The sequence below is a fragment of the Panthera leo genome, chromosome D1 (genome assembly GCF_018350215.1).
Source record: "Panthera leo isolate Ple1 chromosome D1, P.leo_Ple1_pat1.1, whole genome shotgun sequence".
In the NCBI taxonomy this organism is placed as follows: Eukaryota; Metazoa; Chordata; class Mammalia; order Carnivora; family Felidae; genus Panthera; species Panthera leo.
In genome coordinates this window covers 105754614-105779510 of record NC_056688.1, presented here as the reverse complement: position 1 = coordinate 105779510, position 24897 = coordinate 105754614, and the positions used below count along the sequence as shown (strand labels likewise).

The 24897-nt window shown below is 61.4% G+C and overlaps 1 protein-coding gene across 5 annotated transcripts in view; it reads left to right on the top strand.

Moving 5' to 3' along the window:
* Positions 1-19654, top strand: part of RAB3IL1 (RAB3A interacting protein like 1) — a 42323-nt gene extending 22669 nt beyond the window's left edge. For 2 of the 5 annotated variants that reach the window (XM_042904834.1, XM_042904833.1), the window contains exons 2-11: positions 9742-9997; positions 10453-10548; positions 10658-10735; positions 11426-11644; positions 12585-12737; positions 13250-13378; positions 13473-13585; positions 15104-15203; positions 17772-17838; positions 18664-19654. In XM_042904834.1, the coding sequence (XP_042760768.1) occupies positions 9742-9997; positions 10453-10548; positions 10658-10735; positions 11426-11644; positions 12585-12737; positions 13250-13378; positions 13473-13585; positions 15104-15203; positions 17772-17838; positions 18664-18746 (1294 nt within the window). In that variant the 3' untranslated portion in view covers positions 18747-19654. Of the gene's footprint in view, positions 1-1911; positions 1968-9741; positions 9998-10452; positions 10549-10657; positions 10736-11425; positions 11645-12584; positions 12738-13249; positions 13379-13472; positions 13586-15103; positions 15204-17771; positions 17839-18663 lie in introns of those variants that run through there. The other 3 variants (XM_042904835.1, XM_042904837.1, XM_042904836.1) reach the window with 3 other exon arrangements.
* Positions 19655-24897: the final 5243 nt, after the last annotated feature.

The window sequence follows — 24897 nt, the reverse complement described above, 5'->3', positions numbered from 1 at the left end:
TACTTGGGTGTCCGTGATCCCAGAGTGGCGATCCCACATTTGTCCTTGGAGGCCTCGCTTAAGGGCCTCCACAGCCCACTAGCCATCCCCCCTCCTGCTAAGGACTCTTCCTCTGGGCCAACACCCTCTCCATGCCTTATCTCCCACCAGTCTGGGTTACCCTGACTTGGACCAGGTCTTATCTCCTGCCCAGGCTTATGAAGTCTTGGAGGGTAAAGGCCCTGTCCTGAGCTCTATTTGTGTCTTCTCCTCCTTCCTCTAAATAACGAACAGAGCACGTGTCGGGAAGACCACTGTTGCTCAACGCTTATTTGGTATAGAATTCAAGTCAACAAACATGATGACATCTGCTTTGGGCCAGACTCTGGGATAGGCTGGGGTAGGTGGAGAAACACTGCACCGAGAAGGAGCTGGTCCCTGCCCTTGAGAAACCAGTCGGGGAAACAATTGCCCCACAGAGTGAAGGGCGTTGGAGGCCTGGGTGGAATGATTCTGGTAGGTCAGAAGGGATGTCACAGTGGCCTGCACAGGTTGTGCACTGCACAAGGTGCCAGCCAAGGGAGTGAGTGAGCAAGGCATGAAATCTAGCCTGCCCTCCACTCGCCAAGTCCTGTGCCTTGGCATGGGCTGTGCCCACCTGGAAAAGCAGTACTGTTTTCTATTTTTGACAAGGACACCATGCACTTAGCAAGGTGTGCCCTGGGCAAGCCGTGACCCTGGAAGTGGAAGTCCTTGTGAGTATGTCTCCCACCCCCCTTCTCCCTCCCATATTGGAGCCCCAGGATAATAGAGCATGCGTCTGCAATTTCCCTTTGGATCCCTAGCCCTTGTATGGTCCACAGTTTGTGTTCCGAAGGGGTACATGAACGAATGAACAAATGGATGAATGAAAGAAATGTGTGTCCCCAAATGAAGACCTGACAAATTCAGGCCTGTGGTTTCAGCTCTGTGGGCTCGGAAGAGTAGTGCCCTGAGTTCTGGTAGCTTCTGGAAGGGAAGCACCTCCTTCCTCCTGGCCTCCCAGGCCTCCCTAGACATGGAGGGTGGAAGCTACTGTCCCTGGCGGGAGGTTAGAGCTATATTCTCACTGGATCCAGCCCTGGGCTGAAGTCGAGGCCAGTGATCAGGGCTCAGGACGGGTGACAGAGGGACGGAGGGACTCAGGAACAGGAAGACCAGTGGTCTGGGATGCAGAAAAAGGTTTTGCAGAGGACGTGAGACCAGACGGCTGTGCTTGGTGGGGATGCATTCCCCCTAACTACAGATGCTGGGGAAAGGCAGGGAAGGCACCGGCAGTGAACCCGCTGTTCAGAACAAGACGGAAAGGCCCCTTTGCGGGGCTGGCGGGGGGGGGGGGGGGGGGGGGGGGGGTGCCCGGGGTTGAAGACTCCGGCCAAAGGTGGGTCCTCCCTTGGGAAAAGCGGATAGGCACTCAGAGTAAACCCGAGGAAACTTGTTTTGGGGGCCTGGCCCCTTTCCCACCACGCAGGAGCAGGCACAGATTGGGGAGCCCAAGGAAGGAGAGCCCCGGGGGAGGGGGGGGGCGGGGTGTGGGCGTGGGAGGGTGTCAGCAGGCTCTCGGTGACAAGTCGCCAAGCTTCTTGATGCAGCGGTGGCCCAGGGCTCGGGCCTCCCTGCGCCGGGGCCGCGGGGGGCCTAGAGACGAGTCGGCCGCGGGCTGCGGAGCGCGGCGCGAGGCGCAGGGCGCCGACACCGGGCTCCTCCCTCCCCCCCCCCCCCCGGCTCCCGCGGGCGCACCGTCCCGGGGCGCGCGGCCGGCGGAGGGGCGGGGCCGGGCACGTGTCCTCGGGCCACCCCCTCGGCCACGTGACCCGCGGAGGGCAGGGGCGGGCTGGGCCGGGGGGCCGCGCGGCCGGCGGGGCTGCGGGAGGGACTGACAGGCGGCGGGCGGGGACGCGGCGCCGGGCGGCGCAGGGAGCTCGCGGCGGCGCCGGGATGTGGAGCGGGTAGGTCCGCGCGCGCTCGCCGCACCGCGCCGGCTCGGGCCGCGGCAGCCCCCCGGGGGTGGGGGTCCCTGCCGTGTGTGCCCCCTGCCCGCGGCCGAGAGGGGCCCCCTGTGGCCCGAGGACGGGCGAGCCAACTCGGGGCGGAGGTGGAAGGACACCCGGCGGGGGGCGGTCGGGGGTCTCCGGGAGGGTGGGGACTGTGAAGGGTGGGCGGCAGACCTTCCCCGGCGGGACGGCGCCAATTCCTAGCTCCTCTGGAGCGCCAGTGAGGAGGGAGGCAGCGGGGGGTGCAAGCCAGAGTAAGTCTGGGGGGCGCGCCTGGAGGAGGGGGCCCCCAAGCCTGGATGAACCTTTGGAAAGCGGTGCAGTGGGGGAAAGGGGGCCGGGTCTCTGCCAAGGTCGCTAGTAAGTTGATGGAGCTCCATCTGGGGCTGCTGGCTCCGGCCTGGCTCGGAGGTGTGGGGTGGGACCTCCCTGCGGGCTGAAGGAGGGCGGCACAGCCGTGGGGCCCGGCTTCGTGGCCCCAGTCCCCGTGACTGTTTATTGGCTGTCAGGGGTGATCCCAGTCTCTGGCCCACCTGGCGTGGGACCCCTGCCCTGGCCGTGCAGAAAGCCTGTGGTCTTGTCAGGAACTTGGGCAAACACTTCCTCTTCCCCATAGCCTGGAAAGGCCAGGTCCTGGAAGAGATGTGGCCAGAGTGGGGTAGGTTGTATTCCTGTCAAGAACTGGGCCAACTGGGTGGTCCCAGGACAGGGCCCCTTCCCAGCCACAGCTGGGGAGTGAGGGAAGCCTCTCGGGAGACTGGCAGGTTGGAGAGGTTTCTAATGTGGGCTGGGTCCACTTTACTCGAGGCGCCCAGCAAAACTGGAGCTGAGATGCTAGGGAGTTGTGGGGCTTTGTCCCCAGCAGGGGGTGCTGAGAGAAAGGGCTCCTGGTAGGGGTGAGGTGTGGAGAGGGGTGAGACTCTTAAAGGGCGAAAGTTGAAGCGGAGCCTGTGTGTTCTTTGGAAACGTAGTAGTCACCGCACCATGACCACTACCACCCCCACCCCGCCCAAGAAGAGTGAGTTTCCGGAAAAAGTGGTTAATGTGGAACCTGGTGAGATTAGCGCAATCCTTGCCTGAGGTTAACTGTGTTTAAGGGGCAGCCTAGTCTGGAAGAAGCTTGTGACCCCACGTGTTGGGGCCACCCAGGCAAAACACAGTCGCTGAGTTGCTGTGTGATCTTGAGCGTATGGCCTCACTTCTCTGGGTCTCTGGATGAAATGAGCAGGTGATCCAGGCCCAGAGTGCCCTTCCCTGGAGGCATCCAGGCCAGGGCCAGACAGACAGGGCTGGGAGCCATCAACAGATAGACGTTCTCTTTAAAGACAAAGTCCAAAAGACTCCAGGTCTTGGAGAAGACCCCTAGTCCAGCCTCCCTGCCAGATTTCCAAGAGCCTTCTGGATGAACCAGGCTGCCAAGCTGACCTCCCCACGCCATGATCCTCAATATAGCTCACCTTTTGCATGTACGTTTGGACCCCTAGGGCTTCAGCTACAGAGCACCTAGCAGGTGCTTTATAAATGCAGTTGGAAAGCATAGGGGGCAGAAGGAGGAGCTGGACCTGGAAATGAGAGGCAGAGTTTTGGGGTTCCCCTGAGCACTGCATTTTTATGGACCCCCCTCCCCCCACTTGGATATTGGAGGCAGGGACGGAAGAAGGATCAGGGGCCAAGCTGCTAGCACCCACGGGGGGTCTGGTGTCCTGGAAACTCATCCAGACCCCAGCAGGAGCTGGAAGGGACCCTGCTTGGGGTCACGCTTGCCCACGTAAGTCTGACTGAGCTGCTTGGGCTTGTGGCCTCCAGTGGCTCATGGCAGTCTGGGTAGGTATATATTTGGGCCCTCATTCTAGAGTATGAGTCGGGGATCAGGAGTCAGTGGCCCTGGCTAAGCTGTCAATGTCCCTGGGGTTTCGTTTTCTCATCGGTAGGTGAGGAATAGCAGCTGTTGATGGCTGGGTCCTGGTGCCAGTTCGCCCCCTTGGCCCCAGACCCAGGGCTGCTCTCCTAGGGTGGGTGACAGGGGCAGGACTCTGCAGGAGCTCAGGCAGGCCCTCTTCCTGGGGACTCCGTGAGCAGGAGCCCTGAACTCTGAACCCAGAGGCAGCTCCCCCATAATTGGGATACTCCCCTCCCCCTTTCCCACAGTTTCCCACGTCCCCAGTCTTGGTGGCCAAGCCTGCTCTGAGGCGGTGAGGACAGCATCTTGGGTATATCTGCGGCTGACATGGTGCTGGGCACTTGGGGCTCGGTCAGCAAAGACCAGAAATTGAGTTCTGGGCTAGTTTTCTGCCGCTAAGCGGCCACATGCCATTGGTCTAGCCCCCTGGTCTCAGTTTCCCTATCTGACAGATGGGGCCAATCATACTTCTCTTTAGGGAGGGCCAGTCTCTGACTGACCCCTCAGGAATGAAACAAGCCCCCCCAACCTCCCAGGGATGGAGGACTGTGTCCTAGCAGGCAGGACCCTGGGCGGGGGGGAGGCGCTCCAGGGCTGCACATAGGCTGTGTGGCCTTGAGCAGGTCACTTAACTGCTCTGGGTGTTGATTACCCTATGGGGCTTGGATCCGTGAGCCCCTGCTGGTTGGGCGGAGGTCACAGGGGTCTACAGGCTCAGACTTCCTCCGAAGTATGGCCTGGGGGCTTCAGGAGCAGGAGGGTGGGCCTCCTCCCTGGGAAGCAGTCATTCACCTTTCCCAGCTGCTCCTTCCGGGGAAGCTCTCCTGGATCTAACTAACCCCGGCCCCCCCACCAGCCCCTGCCCCCTCAACCGGTGGAGCTATATTTCCTGCACTTGTGTGGAGCTCAGACCCTCATGAGAATCCTGCTTGTCCTAGACTCTCCCCAGGTCTGCCCAGGATTTGTGCCCAATAGGGTGGTGGAGGAGGGGGAGCAAAATGAGTTAGAATGTGGTGCGAAGGGGGCTCCGTGTGCAGTCATGCAGATTGGGTGGATCGGGGCCGGTGGGGTGCCCAGCACACGATGGGCGCTCACTATATATGTATTGGACTTTCAAGGTCATAGGGCGTCAGATTCTTCTAGGACTAAGCAGGAGGATGTGAGGCATGTGCTGTGTGCCCCCTTGCTCGGCGCCCACCCTCCCAGGCCTTGTGTTGGCTCCCAGTGGAGACACGGGGCTGGATTTCCTGTCTGGGCTGGGACCGGGTTGGCAGCCCTGGGGCTGTGGCGGGGAACGGTTTGCTTGGTCTGGTCCACCGGGTTCAGGCGTCCAACCTCCCTGCTTTCCATCCCGAGGCTGTTGCTGACCTCCGCCCTCCCGCTCTGTTTCCCCCTTGCACCTTCTCTCCCCGCCCCCCACCCCACGCTGGGGTCCCACTCTGTTTGCAGGCCTGGCCTCCTGTTCCTATGTATGAAATATATGACACCGTTGTCCTATTCTTCTGGAACCATCCCTTCTCAACCCTGGCAGTGGCTGCTCCTCAGACCTCCAGGCTGGCTCTCTGGCCCTAGGCACTGCAGTTTTGTTTTGTTTTGTTTTTTTCCCTGTCCCTCTCTCCAGCCCCAGGTCGTGCCACAGTCCCCCCAGCCCTGAGTCTTTTGTGTCTGTGTGGCCTGTGCACAGCCCCCTCCCGGCCCACAGACTTCCTCAAACCCCATCTGCATCCCGCCCCACTTCTCCAAAACCACCATTCATCTTTCCTCCCGTCTGGATTTTTCCGGCTGACGCGTCACATGATGCGATAGAGCTGGGACTCTGGGTTCAGTTCCCACCCTGTCACTTTCTGGCTGTCTGTTCCGGTCAGGTCGCCACCCCTCTCTGAACATCACGTGCCTCATCGTCCAAAGCGGGCTAGGGAGAGCATCTCCCTGCCGCGGCATCATGAGGTTGGGACTCGAACACGGCTTGACGGTTTGGAGCTGTGGGCTTAGCCCCTCTCTGTCAGCTCAGCCTGGCCGGGCTTGCTGGCCAGTCGGGGAGCCTCTGCAGGAAGCCTTTCCTGGGACCCCCCGCGGCCCCCAGACCGGAGTCACCTGGCTGTCAGCCTCGGTGCTCTCAGGGCTTATGGGAACACCTGTGGGTGCATGAGCACGAGTCTGAACGGGGCCCCTGTGCCGTGGCACCACCCTGTAGACCGGATCAGCCGAAGCCGCCCTGTTGGCCCCGGGGCAGAGGCTAGCGGTCCCATTGTGTCCCGGTGGTCCCAGCTCTGCTCCCTCCAATTCCAGAGCCTCCCTAACCAGCTCCTTCCAGCTTCTTTAATGAACCTGTCATGCCCATCAGCACAGGGATCTTTAATTCAAAGAGATGACCTGGGCCCTGGTCAGTGGACAGGGAGAGACCGCGGGGCAGAAAGACCTCATGGCAGGCCGGTTGGGCTGGAGATGGGAAGAGGTACGCAGGATCCTCGCTGGGCCCTCCTGGCCCCTGGGAGTGACCTCTGCACAGGCCCTCCTGGTCCAGTGGGGGTTTCCGGGTGACTGAAGACCATAGGATCCAGGGGACCTGATTCTCATTTTGCCATGTTTTGTGGATGGAGACGAAGCCATGCTGGCTGGCCTAGGGCAGGATTGGCGGGGGTGAGGATTGCATTACTGCACCCCCACCCCCTTGTGTGTTTCCTGGGGAAGTGACCCAGTGGGGCCTTTCCTGTATAAACTGTCGTGGGCTCCGGGCAGTGGAGCCGGTTCAGGATGGAGGGTGTTGGATGCTCCCACTTTCCTCTGACCTTGACTCTTACTATCTCCTGCCTCTAACCCCTTCCCAGGGGCCCCTGCAGCGTATTGTGGATGCTGGACTCTGTTTCTGCCGGGAGTGGGGACTGAAAAGGTTCCAACAGAGGGCCGTGGACCAGGGCTGAGGGGCGGGGAGGGGGTGCGGTGTGGTAGCCCGTGCCTGCCCAAGGAGTGCAGGTGGTCCCGTTGAGGTTTGCCAGCCTTTGGTTTGGGATGCTGAAGTGTGTGAAGCTGGGGCTGGACCTGTGGGGTCTAGGGCCCCTCCTGAAATTTCTGAGTCGCCTCACAGCCTAGAAGTGTGAGGGGAGGGCCTACAGATTCAAGCGTCCCTTCCAGTACCGAGGTGGGGGGGGTGTCTTTCCTGAACCCCTGGCCCCGGCATTGGGTGGTTCCTGACTACGGGGTGGATGTGTTCTTCATATGCTTTCAGCCATTAGGATTTTTTGAGTTGGGCTTTTTCACTGGGGAAGCCGGGGGCAGGGAGGATGGGAGATGGGTAGCGGGGAGGCCACTGTTGCCTCTGGCTGCAAAAGAGGGCCCCCATCCTTCCCGGCAGGGGGCTGAAGTGAGAGCCTGTTGGGAAACTAATGGGGGGCAGTCCAGCCATAACCCCAGCCCATGCCCTTGGGGCCAGCAGGAGAGTTAGTGTCTTTCACTCGGGCCCGGGGCCCAGACCACACTGGTGGCCCTCGTGGGAGGGGCTGGAGGTCTTTTTCTCCTCGGCGGGGACATGGCTGATGTGTGGGGTGGTCCTTGCAGAGGGAAAGGCACTGGGGCTGGGTGTCTGAAACCTGGAATCCTGCCTGGGTCACCCCCACCCTTGGCCCACAGTTCTCGCCCATCCTGTTGAAATGTGCAGTCCTCGAGTTGGGGTCTGCCACCCGCCCCCCCCACCCCCAAGCCTGAGTGACTGTGGCCATCGTCTCTCACCTGAAGAAATGGGCACTGGGCCCGGGGCCTCCAGACTCTCAGCGGGAAGGACCTCCCTGAGGCCTGCGGTTTCAGCCGCGGGACCCAGAGCCCGGGCAGGCACAGTAGGGGTATCTGCCAAATGTGGCCACAGACGGCACGGTCTTTACATGGTGCTTCTCCAGTGACTGTAGGTCGTTACCCCCGTCCCACAGGTGGGAAGCAGCTTCAGAGAACTCTGGTGACATTCGCAGGGGCTGGCGCATACCGCAGCTCAGAGCCTGGCATGGACCCTGGCTTTGCCCTCCTGGGAGGCAGTGTCTGGGCCCGAGCAGAGGCTGAGAAGTTGGTCGGGCCAGAATTGGGTCACATTTCCCTGCTGCGGCAGGGAGTCGTCTCCTGAGTCCACCTGGGGCCTTGTAGACCTTGACCCTGAGGCTGATGCAGTGATTTCATACTCCCCCCCCCCCCCACACCCACCCGGTGGGGGCTTCAGGCCAAAGACCTGGCTGCCCATCCTGCACAGCCACCCACCAGCTGTGTGAGCCCGGGCAAGTTCTACACTTCTGTAGACTCTGTCCCTCATCTGTGGGATGGGGACAGTCCCACAAATGCTACTGAGAGCCCTAAATGAGAGGGCATGGGCAGAGTATCCCAGCATCTGGCATGGTGGGAGTCCCCTGGGTGCGGACCCCAGTCCAGGGCCGCCATAGTGCTGCCATAGCCCTTCCTCGAGCCTCAGGGACCCCTTGCCAACGAGACTCTCCCCCACCCCCAAGGGTATTAAGAAAGATCATTGGCATAAACGCTGTTGATGGAGTGACAGATGTGTTTTCCCACTTCATCTATCAGTCCCTGGTCCCTGCCAGGCAGGACTCAGCCAAGGAACCATGAGGCCACACTCTGGGCCAGTTCCAAAGCCTAGGGCAGGCCAAACTAGGTGCCTGGATAGGGCCACGTGAAGGGCTGGGAATGGGCTCATTGCGGGGGTCCCTGGGTCCCCAGCCCCTTTGTGTTACCTGGGAGGGTCACCGACGTTCAGGGGCTGCTTGGTGACCGTGCTGGGGTCCACATGACAGGGAGGAGCAGCTGATCCCCAGTCTTGCCTTTCACACTTTCCCCTCAGCAATCCTGAGTCTCACGACCCCTTGGCCTCGTCTTTCCTCCCTCCTGTGTGGGCCCCGCCGAGCCCCCTTCCCTCCACTTCCCCACTGTTATCAGTGGCCTGGCCCAGCCACTCACCCTCAGCCCAGCCACCGAGGCTCAGAAGCTGCTGGCTCAGGAGCTGCCAGCTTTTGCTGACTGAGCGAGTCCAGAGGTGCTGTCTTGGCACAAACCAGTGCCGGCCGGGCCCTCTCCCTTCCTGCCTCCCTCCCTCCCCAGGGTCTGTTGCAAAGTGAGGGGTGTGGATGGACAGTGGGGGGTGGGGGACAGAGGCTGATGGCCCCCTCACTACCTCTAGGGTCTTCAACTTCAGGGAGAGAAGGATCCTGAGGCCCAGAGAAGGGTGTTTGCCTGAGCTCACAAGGCAGACCAGCGGAGAGAGCCCAGACTGCTCCCCACAGGGAGCAGGAAGACAGTCCGCCCGGCCTGGGCTATTTGGCAGAACTTTCCTACCTCAGCAATGCCTGCCCTGGCTGGGTCCTTCCTCTCCCCGCCACCCTAAATGGGGTATAATTTGCATAAAATTTGCATTACCGATAGCCAAGAAGGCGGTTCCCATTTAAGTGCCTCCTGGGTGCCAAGGTTTTATGCAGGTCACATCCATCCAGTGACCCTGGAGGTAGGGCCATTGGGATCATCCCCACTTTGTAGAAGTGGAAACTCAGATTCTCAGCACTGATGCATTTCCAGTCTTCTGCTGGACAGATAAACTGAGCACCTACTGTGTGCCAAGCTCAGCCCTAGGCCCTGAGCTGGAGAGGGTGGTTGACAAAGGTGAGTGAGTCGTGGCTTTGCCCCCAGGTGACCTCATGTTTGGTCCTTCTGCCCTTGACAGCCTCATGGGTAGAGTCCCTATTTTACAGAGTAGGCCGCGAGTGGCAGGTGCGCTGTCCAGGGTTGGTGCCTGGGCTCAGCTCTGGGTCTCAGGACCCCACCCTGTATTTGCTGTTTGCCTCGCAGCCAGCCCCACCCAGACGAGGGCCACCCGCCGCCCCTTGAGGCTGTCCCCGTCCCCTGGAAGAACGTGGGCCCCTGCAAAAGCCACAGGACGGAGTCCCCAAGAGGCCTGGCGGAGACCCCGGGAGGGGAGGAGGCCCAAGGTGAGGAGGGCCCTGCGGCCGCCCCGCTGGACGTGCTCCGCCTGCGAAGCTCTTCCATGGAGATCCGCGAGAAGGGTTCAGAGTTCCTGAAGGAGGAGCTTCACAAAGCCCAGAAGGTGGGGGCTCAGAGGGCAGCGGGAGGGGCTGCGGGGACGAGGGGCCCGTCTGGAGGAGCTGTGGGCTCTCCCTGGGCACCCAGAGAGATCGTGCACCTGCCAGGGCCGGCTGCACGGAGGCCTGTGCTGGGCGTGAGGGAAGCACAGAAGAGAGTTCTGCTTGTGACTTTTGAAGGACTTCTAGAAGTCTTGACTTCTCTGAAAGCCTGTCCTAAGCTCTAATAGACCGGCGGGTGGGGCTTCAACATGCCACAAGCTAAATGGAAAATGCATCATAAACTGTAGGACAACAGAGGAAGGGCGGTCGGGGCCCAGAGGCCCACGTAAGATGACCCTGGCAATGGAGCCTGATCGGGGCGGGTGGGGGGAAGCGGGGTGCCCGGTCCCATCCATGCCAGGCCCGGGGCCCCTATGGGGCTCACGGCCACCCACCTGGAACCCCTCCCCCTCCCCAGGAGCTGAAGCTGAAGGACGAGGAGTGTGAGCGGCTGTCCAGGGTGCGGGAGCAGCTGGAACGGGAGCTGGAAGAGCTGACAGCCAGCCTGTTCGAGGTGTGGTGGCCGGCTTGGCGGGGGCGGGGGGTGGTTGCAGGTTGGGGAAGGCGGCTGCCGGGTGTCCGCAGGCCCCTCTGCACTCACGCGGAGCCTGCCTTCTTCCCAGGAAGCCCACAAGATGGTGCGAGCAGCCAACATGAAGCAGGCAGCGTCGGAAAAGCAGCTGAAGGAGGCGCGGGGCAAGGTGAGGGCCCCCGCGGGCTTCGAGCCACACCCAGAGCTCCCGCCCCGCCCGCCCCGCCAGCCCCCGAGAGCGCTGGGCTTTCGCCACCCGGTGGGACCCCGGCGTGTTCTCGTGGGTGGCGGGGATGGTTAGACCACGGCCCAGGACGTCGAGGCAGAGGTGTCTGAGACGACACAGCTCCCCGGGGACTCGAGCAGCGTTCGCACCGCACCAGAGACCTTTGCGGGGCCTCACCAGGGCAGGGAGGATCCCGTGGGCAGTGCCATTTCTCCTGCCTCCTTCCATACGCCCTTTACAAAGCAGAAACCCCAGTCTGGCTACGGGAGCCTGGGCACGTAGCTTCCTCTCTTGGAGTCTATTTGCACATCTGTAAAATGCGAGGGCTGTGTGGTTCCTGGCTCCTGAGGGCCCCTCAGTGGGAGGCCCGGCCAGCCCCCAGACGGGTGCGCGTCACAGAGCCCTGGCGTACGGTGTGACCTCAGGCAGGCCGCGTTTCCTGTCTGAGCCTCGGTTCCCTTAGCTGTGAAATGGGTGTGTCAGCCCCCCTTCAAAGGCCATTCCAAGGGTAACAGCAGGGGTCGGGTACTAGTCACTGCCGGGACAGGCTGTCCCGAGCCGGGGCGGCAGGCAGGGGCAGCCTGGGCAGCGTTAGCCCTGGACTGAGGTCGACGTCCACCTCACCCCGGCCAGATCGACATGCTGCAGGCGGAGGTGACAGCCTTGAAGACACTGGTCCTCACGTCCACACCGGCCTCTCCCAACCGCGAGCTCCACCCGCAGCTGCTGAGCCCCGCCAAGGCCGGGCCCCGCAAGGGCCATTTGCGCCATAAGAGCACCAGCAGCACCCTCTGCCCCGCCGTGTGCCCCGCTGCCGGACATACCCTCACCCCGGACAAGGAGGGCAAAGAGGTGAGGGGCGGCGGGCGGGCGGGCGGTGGTGGACGCGGGACAGGGAGACAGTGCCCAAAGTCCGCCAGGCAGTGGGGCCCAGTGGAGAGGCCCGACCCCTCGCAGTGTGACCTGGAACCTGGCCTGGCCTCTCTGGGCCTCTGTGTCCTCTGGGAGAGTTGGGCACGTTTCTGTGATAGGAGGTTTGGGCCTCGGCCTCTGGGTGTACCACGTGGGGGCCCTGATAGGCCCTCCAAGCCCCTCTAAGCAGTAGGTGATGTTCTGTGCGCCTGAGGCTGGCCTTGGCCTGAGGGCCTGCCTCGGGTGGGGGGATGGGGGAGTTCTGCTTGGAGACACAAGGAGGCCTCGGCCTAAGGAGGCCACTGCTGGGCCTCTGGGGACAGGCTGCTTGGACCCTGGGCGCTCACAGCCCTGACGCCCAAGACCGTCTTGGGACATCCCTGGACTCGAGGGTCTTCGACACCTTCTGGCTCCGGTGCCTAGACAAGCATAGCATTTGGGAGCTGTCTCCCTCCCCGCCCGGCCGGGTGCACGGGCTGCTTGGTCCAGGCTGGGCAGCGGCCACAGGTCCTCGGCCACAGGTCCTTCGGCGAGTGAGGTCACCTGTCAGAGCCTCAGTTTCCTCACGAAAGTAGGGCCTCCTGGGGCTATGGGGCGCTGACGAGACCTGGATGTCAGGAGCTCGGCTCAGGGCTGCACGGGGCGAGCCCTACAAGGGCTGTCGTGGGATTCTGTTTCCTGTGGTCTTTGACACCAAGGCAGCCCCCAGCCCGCTCCTGCCCTATGTCTCTGGAGCCCCCAGGGAGGAGGTGCGGGCCAGGCCTCTCCCCCTCCCCCCACTTCTGAGCTCTCAGCTTCCGACTGAACACTAACATCTCCTTCCTCCCGTCTGTCTCTGTGCACCTGTCTGTCTGTCCGTCCGTCTGCCCTGCCCACCCAGCCCGGGCTGGCCCCCCTCCTCTCCCTGCTCCTCTGCGTGGTCCCCAGCAAGGCTGTTCACCTCACCTACGAGCCGGCTTGGCAGCTCCTACCTGGGGAGCCGCCCACGGCCCCCACCTCCACCTCCGCTACCTCTCTCTCCTTTTCCCGACAGGTAATGGCCGCAGAGAGGGGCCGCCCCTCCGTCCCCCACCCCCAGCCTCACTCACACTGCACATGCCCCAGGGCGGCCAGCGGGTGGCCTCTCCAGAGCAGGTGGCCCGCGTGTGTTCCCTCTGTGTGCCTGTGTCTGTGTGTGCCGTGGTACCTGTGTGTACGGGGAGGGGGGCGGGGGTCCCGCGGGGCCACTTTTCAACTTCTCCCCCTCCACGAGGCAGTGAGGGTCTTCAGGAAGGGGCCCTGGACCCAAGTAGAGGCAGGAAGCTAAAAGCACACCTGGATGTGCAAGCTTGAGTTCTGAGGTCTTTGGGGCGAAAGGAAGGAGGCCATCCTTCCTCGGGACTCGGCTTCCCCGCCTGGCCGCTGGGGACAGACTCGCCGGCAGGCTGGGGCCCGTCCCGCAACCTCCCCGCCTCCCCACCGCTGTGGGCTCTGCCCTTCCTGGCCATGCTGCCCCTCCCCCCCCCAGCGCCTTGACCGCTGCGCCCCGCTCACCCTCCCCCACAGGTGGACACGACCCTGTTCGCAGAGTTCCAGGCCTGGAGGGAATCCCCCACCCTGGACAAGACCTGCCCCTTCCTTGAAAGGGTGTACCGGGAGGACGTGGGCCCCTGCCTGGACTTCACCATGCAGGAGGTGAGGCAGGGCAGAGGGCGGCCGGCCCGGGGCCCAGCGCCTCAGCCAGAGGTCAGCCCCTCACCGCTCCACCTGCTGCCCCGCTTTGTTGCAGCTCTCGGCGCTGGTACGGGCCGCCGTGGAGGACAACACGCTCACCATCGAGCCCGTGGCTTCGCAGACGCCGCCCACCGCGAAGGTGGCCGCGGTGGAGTGTGGCAGCACCAAGTACGTTCAGCGCCCTTCACCCTTCCTTGCGCACTTGAGAGAGCCACACCTAGCCTTGAGCTCTGCCGAGGGGGTGGCCAGGGATTGAGCCTCAGGCCTGCCTGCGGAGGGTCCGGGTGTGGGACCCGAGAGGAGCAGGGGCGGGGGGTGGGCTAGAGTGCAAAAGCACGGTGGCTGCCATCACCACCCCCCTCTCCCCGCCCCCCCCACCGCCCTGTGCGGGGAGGACTCTTTGGCAGAAGTTCCTGCCTTTAGTCACGGACCCCCAGGCCATCCAGGGGGGTCTGGGAGCTGGAGTCTCCCTCTTCCCAGCCTGGCAGACATCCCTCTCCCACCCCCAACTCTCTCTCCCACAATGGGCTCTGGGCCCCGACTGACATGTAAGTGAAGTCATTTCTTGGCTCCCCTTCTGCTAATAAATAACCAAACAGCCCTCATGCCTTGGCTTTCCTGCTACTCAGCTGGCATCGAGCAGGGCTCGCAGCAGAACAAAATAGCCTTGGTAGAGCAAGGGGCAGAGACAGGGAGCATTTTCCCTTGGCAGCCCAGGATTTGACCTGCCAGGGAGGCCCCTTGGGGAGAGTCTTGTCACTCATGGGAATATTTGAGCCATTTTGAAGGATGAGTGGCAGTTTGCCAAGTAGGGATGTGCCTTGCAGGCAGAGGGGACCACATGAGTGAAGGTGTGAGAGGCCACGGTATGAATGGAAGCATCACTGGGTTTGCAGAGCGGTGGCGTGGGTAGGGAGTTGGGGCTGAGGCCACACAGGAGGGCCAGAGTGTAAAGGGCCTTGAATGAAGTTTGGGCTTTGACCCACTACGCCAGCATTTCACAAGCTCCTCAATAGATGTACCCTGAAAAGAGGGTTGCCAAGTCCAATCAGTCACAGTGAATCTGGAGGCAGCAAAGGCGCTGATGAGTCCCGCACCCCAGGAGCCTACTTAACCTTCCTCTGCTCTGGATTCTCCATAACGGTTTCCTGGGCAGTAGCAAAGCAGCGGGGAAAGATGATGGGCTACATACGGGCTTTTGGAGGAGCCCCTGGCTGTAACGTGGAGCTGAGAGGATCCGGGCAAAAGGCCCCTTGCGTGACCTAGCCTGGGGACTTGGTGACAGAGTGGAGGAGAGAGAGGACTCTTGTTTAGTTGGGGAAGGCATCACTGAGTCTGAGGGCCCCGATAAAGTAGGGGGACTGCAGAGAGTGGAGCTTTGGTACACCCGGCATGAGGTTGACTGAACTCTCCTGCCCAACAGTGGCGAGGTGAGGGCTTTAGGGGTGGGATCCAGCTTAGTTCCGAGATCTATCCCAGGGACTTCTGGGGCTGCCCCTTCCTTGGCCTGGCCCTGGGCTCCTTGGGAAGCTGGGGTCGAGGGAGGGGCTGCCAGGTCCCACCCCCCCGTGTCTGTTTGCCTCTCCCTCCCTCTGTGCATCTTTCTGGCTGCTGCGTCCTGCCTGCGTGAGCTGGGTGGTGGGCGAGCCTCGGCCAGCCTCCAAGGCCCCCTCTGCTTTCCTCTAGTACCTGTGCCCTGAGCGGGCTGGCTCGTGCCTGTCGCCACCGAATCCGGCTTGGGGACTCAGAGAATCACTACTACATCTCACCGTCCTCCCGGGCCAGGGTAAGTCATCCAGTGGGAGTGTCACTTTGCTTCTCAGGGGCACATTGGGCTGGGGCTCCGGGCTCCAGGCCTGGGAGCACAACCTTGATCTGCAGAGCAGGGCACAGGCTCAGAGAGGTACAGAGACTGACTGGGGCCACACAGCCGAGCCTGGTGAATTAGTTTGTCATTACCACAAAACAAATGACCATAAACTTAGTGGCTTAAAACAACACCTGTTTATCATCACGGTCTCCCTGGGGCAGGAGTCAGCCCAGCTTAGCTGGATCTTCTGCTCAGGGTGTCAGAGGCTCCAGTCAAGGGGTTGGCTGGCTGCTTCCTTCCTGGGGATAGTGGTCCTCTTCTGAGCTCCCGTGGCCATTGGCAAGACTCAGTTCCTAGGGGTGAAGGACTGAGGGACCTGTGTGCTGGCCGAAACCTAACCATGGGAGTGACATTAGAGTTCAGGTTAAAGTTCCAGGCTCCTGACTCCCAGCTCAGGCTCTGGCCCCAGGCTCTTGAGAACGTTCTGAGGCACGTCTGTTACTCGAGCCTGACTGTCCGTGGCAGGTGCCACGAGGGCTCCGGGAATCCCAGCTTCTGTCCTCATGTGCCAAGTGGCCCAGGCTGCGTCAGTGGACCTCACTGAGCTGGGGGCAGGGGTCGGGTGGTCCTCGTTCCTCTGTCCCCTCACAGACTGTGAACAGGACTGTAAGGAGCCAAAGAGAATGTGTGAGAAGGTTCTGAAGCTTGGTACAAAGGTGACACAGGGTGGGTGGGTCCTCCTTTAGGAACCATCTCCTGCCCTCAACCTACTAGAGGCTCCTCACAGGGATCAGAGTGGACAGATGGCCCCACTGCTGGGCAGCTTGTTCGGTTACGACAGCTCCCACAGGGCATCCAATGTGTTGTCTTGGCCACCCCCACGGCAGTGAGCTGAGCCCCCATTTGCATATGGGGAGTCTATGCCTTAGGAGGGGGTATAGCCTAGACCCGGAGGCTCCCCATTCTGAACCCAGTCCCCCTTCGCTGCAGCCTCCGCCCCACGCATCTGTGCCCAGAGCCCTGTCCGGTGGCATTTTCCTGATCCCCACCAGGGCTCACCAGAAGGATCCGCGCCAGACATTCCGTGCCTGGCAAAACTACCTCTAGAACCTTGTTTCTTCCAGGCCTCCTATGTCTCTGCGTTGGGCAGAGCTGGGATGGGAGACGAGAGGGGTGTGAAGTTTCAGGATGTGGTCCCCACACTCTGAAGAGACCAAAGAGTGTGGAATCCACAGGGAGAAGAGATTTGTGTCCCCAAAGTGGAGCCCTGGGGAGAGAACCTCACTGCTCGGTGCCACACCTTGCTCACCAGCCTCCTGTGGGGGCCCGCTGGCCACTGGGAAACACCACGGCCTGGCCCACAAGCTTCTCCTGCACCGACTTCTGCCCTGACCCCCCTGCGCCTGCTTTGTCCTGCTGGCCAGGATTCCTACATGGTTGAGGGCCCAGGGGTGTTGTCCCCTCCCTGCAACTCTGGACCCTGTGGGCTCCCACACGCTTGACGTCCCTGCCCCGGGCGCCGGACATTCAGTACAGGCTTCCGTGGGCACAGCTGCCAGCTACCCTCTGCCCTTTCTTAGGCTGAGTTCCCTAGAAGCTGAGCCCCGGGTGAAGATTTTATGCTATTCTTAGGAGGCATGAATGCGGGATAGGGTGGGCAGAGGAGTGTCCGGCCTCAGCTGGAGTCTGGCTGCAATCTGATCCGTGGGGGCCCTGGAGCCCAGAGTGGGTTCCACCCTGAGGCAAGGGGGCTGACCTTTTATACACCGCATGCGGGCCAGTCACTGGCTGTGGCATGCAGGGGACGGGGGGACGGAGGGGCACCTAGGCGCCATTAGTGGACGACCCTCTCAGTAGTGGGGAGAGGGGGCCCCAGCCTGGGGAAGGGGCCTGGGCAGGGTACCAGCAGCACCCTCTCTGTGGTATGTGAGTCTTCGTGGAAGGGCCAACTTGGGGTCCGCGGTGCCCAGCACAGGGCCCGGCATGGGGCAGGCCTCAGGCCAAGCTGGGGGCTTCAGGCCTGGGGATCCAGGGCAGTCCCGGTGAGCAGCTCTGGATCCCCCTGTCCCGCCTGGCATTACCAGGAGCACTGGGCCAAGGCCTGGCTGGCCGGGGCCTCCAGCGCCCAGAGCAGGCGGGCCTGCCTGGGGACGAGTGTGGTTTCTAGGCCGAGCCACCTGGTTTCGTCTTCCAGCTCAGCCACTGACTGTTTCGTGACCTCTATAATTGCTGTCCGGTGGCTTCATTCTTGGAGTCTCTGCTTTCCTCCTGGGTCAACTGGGGATGATACGCATGTCTGCCTCACTCGGATACGCGTACCGGGTTAAACGTTAGCTGCTGCTATTGTTCTTCCCAGGAGCAGGACTAATACCACTGTTGGCAATTAAATTTGAGAGCCCGGTCCTGTGCCACTCAGGGAGCATTCGTTATCTAGCTTTGATGGGACGTGGGATTTGTGGCTCGGGTCTCCGACCTGCCCTGGCTCTTGGGGGGACCCTAAGCGTGAGGGCTGGCAGGTCACAGCCTCTTCACTTGTGTCCACAGATCACCGCAGTGTGCAACTTCCTCACCTACATCCGCTACATCCAGCAAGGCCTGGTGCGGCAGGAAGGTGAGCGCCCCCTGGTGGCCGGCGAGGGCGGCGCCTGGGAGGGATGGGGGCGGCGAGAGGGCGGGCCAGCATCTGAGGGGTCGACCGGCTGGGCTTTGCCCTGACAGAGGGGAGGACCCTGCCAGGGTCTGCCGGGTCCGGCTGCCTTCTCCCACCCAGCAACCTCTCCCAGGCCCCGGGGCTCCCTGTTACCGGCCTGGCATCAGAAACCTTGCACGATGGGGTGTCCCTTGTGAATCTCCTCCCCGCTGGGGGTAACCTCCTCACCGTCGGTCGTTTGACACTGAACGCTGCCTCCCACTTCACCCTTGCCAGGGCTGGTCCTGCATCCACCTGTTATCCCCTTCAGCCCTATTCTGCAAGGTCTAGCTTCCCGCTCCTCCTCCAAACTCGGTTCCCTGCTGCCCAGTCCGTTTGGAGTCTGAGCCTCTCCTCCCCAGCTTGGGGGTCAAGGCCTTGGAGGGGATCTTGGGCTGAATCCATGGCTCTGCTGACTGCTCGGGGTCTCTGAGACCCCAAGGATACGGGTTGGAAATCACCACCAAATGTGTGGCAGCGTGCTTGTGTGGGTGGGTGTCAGGCCATAGGGGTGGTGTCACCTCTCCCACTGGTACGGTGCAGAGTGGGTTCAGCCCTCAACAGTTTGCAAGGCCTCAGCGTGGTGCTTGTAAGAGGTCCAGCCACTTACTGAGGTTATCTGTCCTGGGGGACCGGGGAGCCCTAGGGTACCTGTCAGCTGCCCTGCCCAAAGCTAGGAGGCGGGGGCTGGACCATCTGCCTGAAGTGACCCTGTCACTGAGCCGTCCACCTTCTCTCTGCCTGCAGCGGAGCCGATGTTCTGGGAGATCACGAGGCTGCGGAAGGAGATGTCACTGGCCAAGCTCGGCTTCTTTCCCCAGGAGGCCTAGGGCATGGCCGGAGCCTGGAGGGGGGCTCTGAGCCACAGCCAACACCTGCCCCGGCACAGACAGACAGGAAGACAGGGTCCTGGCGCCAGCCCTGAGCCAGAAGCCGAGCAGATGGACAGATGGCCAGGCCATGGAGGCCTTGCTGAGCCGGTACCAAATCTTCATCCCGGGAAGGACAGGACCTCATGAGCTGACCCTTCGCCCTTCCCCAGTGGCCCTACAGCCACCAGGAGACTTTCAAGAAAGCACCAAAGACCAAGGAGCTTGGACCCACACTCAGGGGCTCAGCACCCCCTTTGCAGTCCTGGGAGCTGCTGCTTGCAGTCACCTTGTTGCTGTGATGTCCTCAGAAAGGGCTCACACTGGGTGGCCTGACCTCCAGGGTATCTCCCACCTCAGTTCCCAAGCCCTGGGCCACCAGCACCCCCGTGTGGCCATCCCTCCCCCATTCCCGTGGGGGCAGTGCAGCCACAAGGGGCTGTCAAGGACTTGCACACCATCTGCTTGAGAACCACCCCAAACTGTTCTTAAGATGGATCAGGGCCCCTCCTCCCACCCTCGCACTTGACCTTCCCCCCCTCCTCCATCTGAGCCTTGTGCTCCTGGAGGCCCTGCCCCCACCACTGGAAGGATTAGGATACTTTGCTCCCGAAGTAAAATACAGACAGGGCCTCAGGACACCGTGTCTGTGTTCAGCTGTGGGTGGCCGTTCAGACAGTGGGGGCTGAGGTTGCCAAGCCCTGTACACAGGACCGGGGGAGGGTGGGCAGGACGCAGGCCCCTCCTCGCCCCTCACAGCCCACTCAGGACCGGGGTCCAACCTGGACACATCCCTCACCGTGGCCGATTTCCTCCTTTGAATGGAATGTAACACGATCTCTATTTAATAAAGGAAGGCTTTGTTGGTAGAGGCTGGGCAGCCACGCGCCTTCACTCCTCCGCCCTGGGGCTCAGGCCAAGGCTTGGGCATCTGAAGGAATGAAACCAAATCCTTCCCTAGCCCGCCCTCGTGCTTGGGATTAGGCCCAAATCCTGAAGGGATTGCTGTAGGGAGTACCACTCGAGTCTTCTCCAGCGGTCCAGTCCGTGGGGCTGTGGGTTAGCAGGGCCGATCCCCACCTCCTCTCCCCTGCGGGGTGGCCTCCTGTGGGGAGAGTGGAGCCGTCTCAGGGGCACCTTGGGCAGATCCCCCTCTGGTATCCCTGCCTATTTTATTATTTTTTTAAATGTTTATTTAGTTTTGAGAGACGGAGAGAGACAGACCATGAGCGGGGGAGGAGCAGAGAGAGAGGGAGACAGAGTCCGAAGCAGGCTGCAGGCTCCAGGCTCTGAGCTGTCAGCACAGAACCCGATGCGGGGCTCGAACCCATGGGCCGTGAGATCATGATCTGAGCCGAAGTCTGATGCTCAACCCACTGAGCCACCCACGCTCCCCCTCCCTGCCTCTTTCTAATGGAAGGTTGGAGTTCACAGTCAAAACCTCAGGGCTGCCTGGCGAGTGCAGGACAGTGGTGCGGGGATCGATTGGTGATGTCTACAGGCAGCGCAGGCAGGGATGTGACGGCTGTGGCCTTGCCAGCCACTCCCGCTCTTAGATGGTTTCTTCGCAAGGAAAAGGAGTCACAGGGTGGGCCTGGAGAGGTGTCTTGTGATTCCACATCCCCTCCCCACCTGTAGGGGTGTGGGTCCAGGCCAGTGGGGGAGGGGGAGGGGCATAGCAGCCTCGGAAATCCGTGTGTGCTGGGGCTGGTGATACCTTGAAGGGGCCCCGATTAGCCTGAGGCCTCAGGGCCTCTCAGCTAGCAGATCGGGACTCTGTCAAGGCCACCGAACCCTGTCACCCTGTCCAGCCGCCAGCCTGGTCCCTCTTGATCTCCAGCCTCGCAGATTTCCTCCCATCCCCGCCCCCAGCTTCCATGGCCCCGGACAAGCCACACCCAGGGCCAGGGAGACACCGGACAACATTTCAGAGCCCTGGCAGCGGGTCCCACACCCCAGACTTGCTCTGCCTGGCCCTGTGATAGGATTTCCTGTCAGGCCTAGAGGGTTGTGGTGGGCAACGAGACGTGTGAGGGACCAAGGGACACGCAGTCTGGCCTCAGTATCTCCCAACAGTAGCTGATACTAACACATTTAACCCTCAGGGCCGTCCTGGGAGGTACCGTTTCCCCGTTTTGCAGATAAAGCCCCCGAGGCACTGAGAGTTCACCCAGGAAACGGTGGCCCTAGATAGGAATGGATGAGACCAGCTCCAGAGCCGGCATCCTTTTTTTTTTTTTTTGTTTTCTTTTAATATTTATTTTTGGGAGAGCGCCAGTGGGGGAGGGACCGAGAGAGGAGGACGGAGCATCCGAAGCGCGCCCCACACTGACAGCGTTTATGGGGCTGAAACTCACGAACCGCGAGATCACGACCCGAGCCGAAGTCGGACGCTCAACCCACTGCGCCACCCGGGTGCCCCAGAGCCAGCATCATTTTCCTAGACACCTGCCTTGTGCCTGGCGCTGGATTAGGCCTGTTCTCCAGAGATGGAGAAACAGAGTGTCAGGCAGTGACAGAAGTGCATTTCCATCTAAGTTGGCTTCCCACGTTTTCCCCTGCTTACAGCCGCCCCCACCTCAGCTCTTCAGGCTTCTGGGGGTGCGCAGGGGCTCTCTGGAGGGGGCTCAGGGCTTTGGCTCTTGGAGTCGGGAGAGGATTAACCGACATCGGCCGTACGGGAGTTGTGCCTCTTAAGTGAATTTTCTAGATAACTCACTCGGGCCTCTCCAAGTGCTCCTGGTACATGTGGCCACCTCTTAAAAGCTAGCTCCAACCATAGCCATTGAGCCCGAGCCCAGCCACACGCTGGCCTTACGCACTGCTCTGCTGTGTCACAGTCTGCAATCTGCCAAGCCTGCCCTCATGTAATGCTGCTAGGATCGCCTGCTGGGCGATGGGCTCCTCTCTGGGCCTCAGTCTTCTCATCTGTGAGTTGGGAGGATGGGACTAAATGAGCTTCGCAGCTCCCCCACCCCTTTCTCGCGTCTTTTATGGTGGCAAAAAACACATACGATTTACTATTCTCTTTACCCACCCATCCCTTGAGGGGCATCTGGGTTGTTTCCACCCGTTAGCTACCGTGAATAGTGCTGCGATGAATAGGAGAGCGCGCTCATCTCTTTGAGACCTTGCTTTCGATTCCTTTGGCGATTTGTACAGAGAGGCGGGACTGCTGGGCGATATGTGGTCTTCAGTTTGTTGACTTGTGTCTTCTATACCGTCTTCCACAGTAGCTTTGCCGTCTTACCATCTTGCCGGCAGCGCGGGGGGGGTGGGGGGTTCCCGATTTCTCCACACCCTTGCCAACGCTTGCTACGTCGGTGTTTTTGGATAATGGCTACCCTCATGGCTGTGAGGTGATAGCTCACTGCGGTCGTGATGTCTAGCGCTCTGATGATCAGTGGTGCTGAGCATCTTTTCATACGCTCGTCGGCCACTTCTATGCGCCGCCTTCTTACTCAGGGACCTTCGGAGGAGCCTGTGCTATAGCGACGCCGTCAGGGACAGACTTTCGTGGCCGGTGGGGCCACAGCTCGTACGTGATTCTGTGGCCCTGGCCCCCTCAGACTGCACCCTTCGCCGGAGAGTTGTGTCCCGGGCCCGGTCCCCAAGCCCACGGTGTGGTGAACTTTAACTCAAAGCCAAGTTGCGAAGCTCTGACCTGTGTCTGCCGCCGAGCACGTGTCTGGGCCTGGTGACTGCTCTTGCCGGTAGGCCCAGAGCTTTTGGGGGTAAATTTGCCCGCTGGCCTCACTCGAGGCCTGCCCGAGTCTCACTCGGCTCTAGGACAGTGGCTGGTGGTTCCACAGCGGGCGGAGACGCGAGTGTGTCCCACGAGAGGCCCGTGTGCCAGCTCGTGGCCAGGAGAGGCCCCGCAGGGGCCGGGACAGGGGCCAGCCAGTGGTTCGAGGGGCTCCCTTCAAACCTCAAGCACAAGCACAAAAACCCTCCCTCCAAAATGCTGCAGCTGGCCAGACCCTCCCTTGTCTTTCAGCTAGTTCTCCCCTCCCCCTGCCTAAACCCAGGGCCTGGCGGTGGCCCAATGGCAGCTCAGGAACGCCAAGTGGAGCCTCTCCCTTTCCAAGTGGTCTGAGAGGCTCCGAGATGCCCTGACATGGAGGGTGTGGGGATTGGGATAATGGAGTCTCAAGCTCTCCCAGACCCCCTGATTTTAGGAGCGTTGCAAAGTCCCCTGGGTGGAAGCCTGGTGTGGTCAAGCCACCGATGGAAGCCTCGAGGCCTGCAGAGAAATCACACGTGGGAAGCTGTTGGCTGGGTTATGAGGGAGAGACCCCCAGTTCAGGCCTTAGGGGACCACAGCCACAGGGGGCAGGGGAGCTCCACGACCTCTCTCTCTTTGCTGGGAGAAAGTGGCTGGAAGGGTGGCACCGCCCCGAGCCCTGTCTTTGCTTTACCTCCTGGGGACCCTGTGCAGGCCTTCATCTTCCTCACCTCTCTGGGGGCAGCTGGGGCAAGGGGAGGTTCTAACCCACTCCAGTCCCCCAGCTGCCTTGCGCATGGCTGAGACCAGGGGGGTGGGGGAAGGGGTCAGCATTAGGGGAACATGGAGGGCTGCTAAAGATGGGGTGGGGGGGCCATGCCCCTGGGGGGGGGGGGGAGCTGGATTTGGGTGCGGGAGCTTCAGGTCCCCTAAGAGCCTGCCTCGGCTATCCTGGTGCTTCTGTGCAAACCTGGTAGGGTTCTGCTGTCACCTCCCACCTCAGCCGCCAGCCACACACCTCTATCCACCAGGCCCCCAACACGCACACATGCTCAGGGAAGCGGTTCAAGGAGGAGTCGGTGCTCAGGCCATCCAGGGCCATAGTGACCCCAAGGCCTGACCGGTTGTCCTGGCAACCGAATAGAGGTCTGGTGGTACCAAGGAGAACCCAGAAGCCCCTTCAGCCTTTCTTGGCAGCCTGGCCTCCTGCCCCACAAATTCCAGCTATCATGATATCCTACACACTGTGAAACCAAGATAAAAAGTTAGTGTATCAGGGGCACCCAGGCGGCTCAGTCGGTTCAGCCGTGCGACTTCAGCTGGGGGCATGATCTCACGGTTCGTGGGTTCGAGCCCCGAGTCAGGCTCTGTGCTGACGGCTCAGAGCCTGGAGCCTGCTTGGAATTCTGTGCCTCCCTCTCTCTCTGCCCCTCCCCCACTCACACTCTGTGTGTGTGTGTGTGTGTGTGTGTGTGTGTGTGTGTGTGTGTGTGTCTCTCTCTCTCAAAACATAAATAAACATTAAAAAATAAAGTTATCAGAGAAATACCCTCAGTGTTCTCAAAGTGCATTCTCTGAGCCAGCACATCAATATCACCACCCTTGGAACCCGTTCCAAATGCAGTTCTCTGCCCTCAAACGTGCCCTGCCGAATCCCACTCTGCGGGTGAGCCCAAGCAGCCTGTCATGACAAGCTCTCCCATGATTCTGATGCGGTCAAGTTTGATATCTGCTACCCTGCCACATAACCTCAGCCTGATTTCATTTCACGTTGAGTGTGAACGCTTCACTTTTAGGAACAGGTGTCTTTATCTCAAAAAAAAAAAAAAAACCCACAAAGTAATTTGGGGAGCCCCCTACACCCTCAAAAGGACTTGAATTTATTTAAGCCAAAAGTGGGGGAAGGGGACTGTAACAGGCAAGCCATCCAGCAGAGCACCCGTGAATGCCAGCGCCCCGCCCCCGACTCCGGTGCCCCCTTCTCCCCTTCTACGCCACCGGCCACCCTTCGGGATCCCAACCCTGCAGTTCCAACGGCCCCCGCAGACGGCCCCGCGTGGGGAGGGTTGGCCCGGCCACGATCCTCAGCCCCGACGGCGGCCTCGTCGCCCCGCCGCTGGGGCGCCCCGATTGGTGGAAAGCTGTTTACAGTCGCCTCGAGGTAGCGTCCCCACCTCTGTGCGCTCAGGATTTAACGTTCCAGGACGCGTGGCTCGAAACCCCGTGTGCGCAGACTGTCGTTCCAAGCCCCGCCGGCACAGATCTGGGCCCCGAGGGCACGCGCGGCGCCGGCCGAGGGTGTAAAGTCCCCGTCCCTCTCCCGTGTTCCCCGCCCCACCCGCGGGGCCGGGAGCGGACGACACCCCCGGCAGCGCCGGGCGTGGTGGC